Genomic DNA, 5971 nt, shown 5'->3' on the forward strand with positions numbered 1-5971 from the left:
ATTTACAAGGGAATCATTAGAAAATGAATTAAATAAATACTATTCTCAAAATGATGATGTCTGTAATATTTGTACAAAAAACGTACAAATAGAGTATGTAACAGAGCCAAATATTTTTATTGAAATAGACCTTATGGGATACTATGGACAAGAAAATTGTACATTAGCATCAATCCCCATAAATTTAACAATAAACAGATGCAAGTAAGATTTTAATACCTATTTTACATAATTAAAATTAATAAAATGAATTTATTTCTAGATAATTGCTTTACTTGTAAATTCTAATTATAAACAAAATTAATCATAAAATCAATGTATATTTTAAAACGAGTATTTAACTTAATTAAAATTGATGATCATTTTTAAGGTACAATTTATTGGGAATCGTCGGATTTATTGGAAATAAAATAACTGATATAAAAAGAACTGTTAGACATTATATAGTATATATAAGGAGCAAAAATGAATGGGAATTACACGACGATCTTCAAAAAAAAACAAGAAAAGTGTCGGAACAAAAATATATAACTCCACATATCCTAGTTTATATTCAACCATTTGTAAATTACACATAAAAAATTTGTAAAATATATTCAATATTAAAATGTACTGTTAATATATCTTTATTTCGTTATAGAACTGAAATATTTGTAAAAAATCAGAAACTTAAAATGGGAGAAGTATGATTCCGTTGTAGGCATATACAATGTATATGATAAAATATATATATATAGTCAAAATCCTATAGCATAGTAGATGCATAGTTGTCACACTGATAGTTGAGAAATTACAAATAAGTGCCTATTGACTACATAGAAAGGAATACGGATGATTAACGCTAGGTTGAGTGAAGTTACAAATGTGATGTTAATATGTGATTACTATGAGTAGTAACGAACTCCGTATTATACATAGTATAATCTACCTAATAACTGCATACATTAATCACTAGGGCTCGGATTTATATGTAAATACATATTTTTTCTGTGATTTGATAAATTAATTTAAATTAGTGATAAATTTGTTTCAAAGGGTTTCCATTGAAATTAATTATATTTTATTTTACAAATTTTTACATATTTTGCCATAAGTACATGATTTTACATATTTTTTAATAATTCCATTTTTCCTACATATTTCAACAAATTAAATGCTTTTCCTCCAAAATAATCCATTTAACGTGTTTAGTACGGAATAGCAGAAACCATACGATCTAAATTGATAAAAGTAGGTAAATTAATATCTACAGTCAAAAAGATATTTTTAAAAGCTCCTAGCCAAATAGAAATATTTAAAAATATGTACCCCGATTTAAACCTCCTAGCAAATTCCAAAAATGCCCTAGCAAAATCTAGCAAATTCAGCTGAATAATTTGACATATTTTTTTTTAAGATCGGACAACGTGCCGGTGCTGATGCCAAATTTGGAACCTCCCCCTTGGACGACAGGAGCCCTAGCAAATTCCAAAAATGCCCTAGCAAAATCTAGCAAATTCAGCTGAATAATTTGACATATTTTTTTTTTAAATCGAACATAGTGCCGGTGCGCCCACAAAGATAGCACCGGCATATTTGTTTGCGGATTATCAAAGTTTAGGGGCCCTAGCAAAATCCAAAAATGCCCTAGCAAAATCTAGCAAATTCCTAGCAAACTTTTTGATACCATTTACATAACTCTAGCATAATGTGCCGGTGCCAACTTGACGGACATAATATATGTCGATATTATATGACGCACCCATTTTTATTCTAATGAGTATACGTTTATATGCATAATTTTCGCTTTATTTTGAATATCATTTATACGTTCCGACTTTGCGGTTTATGCTGTTGAACATTTAAATTCATTTTTATTTCTAACCATTTAGGACCGTGCTACTGTAGCATGTTGTTTCTTGATTCATTTTATGATATCCTAGTGATAATACATCAGCTGTTCAATATTACATGTTCCCACTCCTAACGCCCTGTCAATGTGTGAATTTCGCTGACTCGATTTGCAACTAATGTATTCCATTTACTTGATTCCGCAGTTGACCAAGCCTAGCCAAGGTGACAGTAGAATTTGTCCAAAAATATTTTTGTGGTATGCTCAATGTAAGCGCCGGTTTCTCAATCCAACGATCATGTGCATTTTAAACGTGCTAAAGGTAACTTCGCACTTAGCTTTAATCTCAGTATTGATAGTTAACCTCTTAGTATACCACATTCAGAGTTTTATTTTGTGGTGTATAAACATATAAATGGTCAGGTTTTTCAACTTTATAAAAAAGTTACATATTATTGTCCATGCAAGAAACAATTATTTTCCATATGTATACCACAATAAGTTAAAGTCTATCTTTGCGTTTTGTTTATTATCGTTGTAAACAATGGCATGTCATACATGTGTGCAAATGCCACGGGCCTTTGGCTAGGGGGCCTATTATTGTTCAAAGTTGCAGAAAAAAAATATTAAATAAATACAATTATGAAAAAGTAAAAAGATTGTTCACATGGTTCTCAATTTGATATAAATATATCATTGTTATAAATATTGCATCAAATTTGATTATCTTAACTTTTGCAAAATAAATAACAATTCAGGGCAACTAAATATTTTTTATAAAAATCTGTTTCCCGTGGTTTTTCGTTATTGCCTTATTGCTTATCGCCTTTTCTACACATCGATGTCTATAATATTATGTATATATTTTATATTATAAAAATTGTAAATAGTGTCGTCACAACAATGAAACATAAATATACAATTCCCCCTCTCGCTCCCCTCCAACAATAAAAAATAAAAAATTGGGTCACTCAAGAATGTATTTGTAACCAATCTGTGAAAAAAAAAAAATTGGAAAAATGTTAAATAATGTCGTCACAAAATTGGAACATAAAAAAAGGCCTATTCTTTTTTATATATAAATATATGTACATTTATACACTAATGCACTGGTAACTGATGGTTGAACAAACGAATACAATGGGAACATAATGTTTTTTAAACTTATGTTTAGAAATTTAAAATAAAAACCATACAATAATTGTAGACATGTTAGAATTTTTGATTCTTAATAAAATTAATATAATATAAATATTTATACTATTGTACTATACGATAATAACTATTGTGTACAATTAACCAATAGCTCGCAACAAATCACTTTACATTTATTGAACTTTATTTCAATAAAAATTGTTTTATTTGTATTGATTTAATTTAAATTTAAAAAATGGGGTTATAATATTCATGGGACTTCTATAATCATGTTATTTATTATATTATTATTACCATTGCATTGATTTTATTGTAATTATGTTTATTGTTATATCCATCATGATATTATTTTTATTTAAATAATTAATAAGCAATTTAATTGTACATAAGAAAAAAAAAATTATTATTTCAATTAAAATTTTAAGATTTTTCCCTCATAATTACAAGCTTTTTTAAAGAGAAGGGTATCAACTCAGTAAAATTATCTGAATTGTATATATATAAGTTTATAAGCATATAATCCTGAGCTGAATAAACTATTTTTATCATTATAATTATTTTGGATAAATTATTAAAAAATATCATTTCTGTTTGATTAATGCAAATTATGTTGTATGCACTCATTTCTTCGGACGTCATACGTTCATATGTTCAAGTATAGACAGTATAGTAGTATAATTTACCCTTCTTAAAAGCAGTTAGTTTATGATGTTTCGATTGATTATTATGAGCATAATCTTACTAATATTTGTATGATGTCACAACACTTTCATATGGTACTTCCCAAAATATACACAAACATCGATAGTACTCATTTATTCACGTGAATAATTTGGGTATAAAATTAAAGAAAATGTATGATTTTTTATTATATAAATACAATTATTAACTATTTTAAAACAATAAAATATCAACATTTGAAAAAGTTCAAATTTTAGTAAACTATTAATTTCTTTGAATAAATATTGAATTCCATGATTATACGTAGTACATAATATTCTCGTATTATACATAAATTGACATGATTATATGGTTATACAAAGATATTTCTTATAAAACTAAATGTTACTCAAGATAAAACTAAAATAATCATTTTCAATCTCATAGTTTTCATTACTTCTTAAATAATCCAGTCCGTAATAATAATCCTTCATACGTATATTCTTTGCTCATCTTTTAAAAGTTACTCAAAATGGTATTCCACCATATATGACATTACGACACGCATACATGACAAGAGATGATTCAACTTATGAAGACGACGGCCAATCATTCTAATACCCCGTAACTAGGCCGTACTGGAGATAATGGACATTTTGCATCGGTCGCATGGTAAAAGAGTCAAGAAATTCATAGATTTGTTCGAATCATAAAATATCTACAAAAATCTTTAGGGTTCTTTTATTTTTTTTAGTATCCAATCGCTAAAGGATGTCACTCTGGTATACACTCCAGGCCGACCTGATTTCCCACACTCTTTAGGTCCATATGAAACTACGCCCATCAAATAATATTGATCGTTTTCTTGGAACATTAGCGGGCCTCCAGAATCGCCCTAAAATTAATCGAAAACAAAAGTTAAAACAGTTCGCTGAACAAAAAGCATCAAGTATTTAGTAAAAATACCTGGCAAGCGTCTTTTCCTTCTGCTCCAGCACATATAATAGTGGAGTCAATCACATTTATTTGGTCGATATACGCTGCTCTACATTTGCCTAAAGTTATTAATGGGACTTTAACTTCCCTCAGAGAAGTTGGTATTTCTGAAAGATCATATAAAAATTAATATATGATATTTTATCATTAAAACATATTGACAAAACCCGTAGCAGAGAAAATTTCGTCTTGTCAAAAGACAACTATTTATAATTTATTATTACCTGAGTATTTATCATTGTTAGTACGGCCCCAACCGATAACAATCAAGCTAGTACCATCGAAGTTAACATTATCCCAACCCTGCAATGTTGTTGGCAAGCATATCGGTCTGATATATTCTAAAATCATCATTAAATGAAAGTGTAAATGAAACTAAATTTTATAAAAACACCGTAATATAAATAAGTAATACTTTATAACCAAATTAAAAATACTAAGACTAGGATAATAAAACCATAAATATATTTGTTAGATATACCTGTAAATGAAACACTTTCACTTAATACCAATAGCGCAATATCATTGGTTATTGTAATCGGGTCGAAATCCGTGTTAATTATTATTCGTTTAATCGGAACATCCAATGTCTTTGATCCGTCCCTGATGGCTTCATTGAAATCCAATTCACCTAAGCGTGCCGTAATCCTACATCATACGTCATAATGTTAATATGCATAATTAAAAAAAGTAAAACGCTGATGATTACTAACAGTTTTGAATTTCCAAGATCGACAACGCAATGAGCAGCAGTCAGCACGTGTTTATTTGTTATTAACGTACCAGCACATTGCCACTTTGTAATACTATCATCAGAACTTTGGTATCCAAGAGCTACTATCCAAGGCCAATCACCTAAAAAAACCATAAATACTCCATAATATCGTTTATTTCACTTCACTTTAATCGATTAAATAGAATATTTAAAGTCTAAAAGTTTATGATAATGGTAAATTTAATACATTCTCTGATGTCTAACCTAAGTGAGATTCTGTTCCTCCTACAACCCGTTTACTCCGTTGTTTTTTGTTGAAACTTCGAACGCACGTGCTTTGTGCGGCGAAAACTATATCATTTTCTACTAGGTTTGATGTATCTGAAATTATAAAAAAAAGGTTAATTATTATATTATAAAATTCAACTTTTGTTTACAATTAAAATTGTAATTAATATAATTGTTGTTTCAGACTCACCAAGGGTAGTTTGTGCAAGCGCCGCTCCAATAATTGGTAATAAGCAAAATAAAATTATTGAACTAATCATTTTAATATAGTCAATCAAATATAATAAAACAAACAATTAATTAATTTTTCGTATGCTACCATACAA

General features: G+C 28.3%; 1 protein-coding gene across 1 annotated transcript; it reads right to left on the minus strand.

Annotated features, from left to right (window-relative positions):
• Positions 1-3991: 3991 nt before the first annotated feature.
• Positions 3992-5971, minus strand: LOC112690127 (venom protease-like). Its single transcript, XM_025564058.1, has 7 exons — positions 5836-5971; positions 5622-5738; positions 5356-5497; positions 5124-5290; positions 4867-4983; positions 4613-4749; positions 3992-4541 (listed from the first exon to the last, which is right to left on the minus strand). The coding sequence occupies exons 1-7, from the start codon at positions 5903-5905 to the stop codon at positions 4377-4379; spliced, it is 915 nt and encodes a 304-aa protein (XP_025419843.1). The 5' UTR covers positions 5906-5971; the 3' UTR covers positions 3992-4376.

This window comes from Sipha flava, unplaced genomic scaffold, assembly GCF_003268045.1.
Source record: "Sipha flava isolate LNK unplaced genomic scaffold, YSA_version1 48_pilon_pilon, whole genome shotgun sequence".
In the NCBI taxonomy this organism is placed as follows: Eukaryota; Metazoa; Arthropoda; class Insecta; order Hemiptera; family Aphididae; genus Sipha; species Sipha flava.

Excerpts from the sequence above, each read along its gene's own strand:
- LOC112690127 (XM_025564058.1), bottom strand. The coding sequence starts at position 5,905 with ATGATTAGTTCAATAATTTTATTTTGCTTATTACCAATTATTGGAGCG. Across the intron at positions 4,984-5,123 it reads TGAAAGTGTTTCATTTACAG|AATATATCAGACCGATATGC; the intron begins GTATATCTAACA and ends TGATGATTTTAG. Across the intron at positions 4,750-4,866 it reads TAACAATGATAAATACTCAG|AAATACCAACTTCTCTGAGG; the intron begins GTAATAATAAAT and ends ATGATCTTTCAG.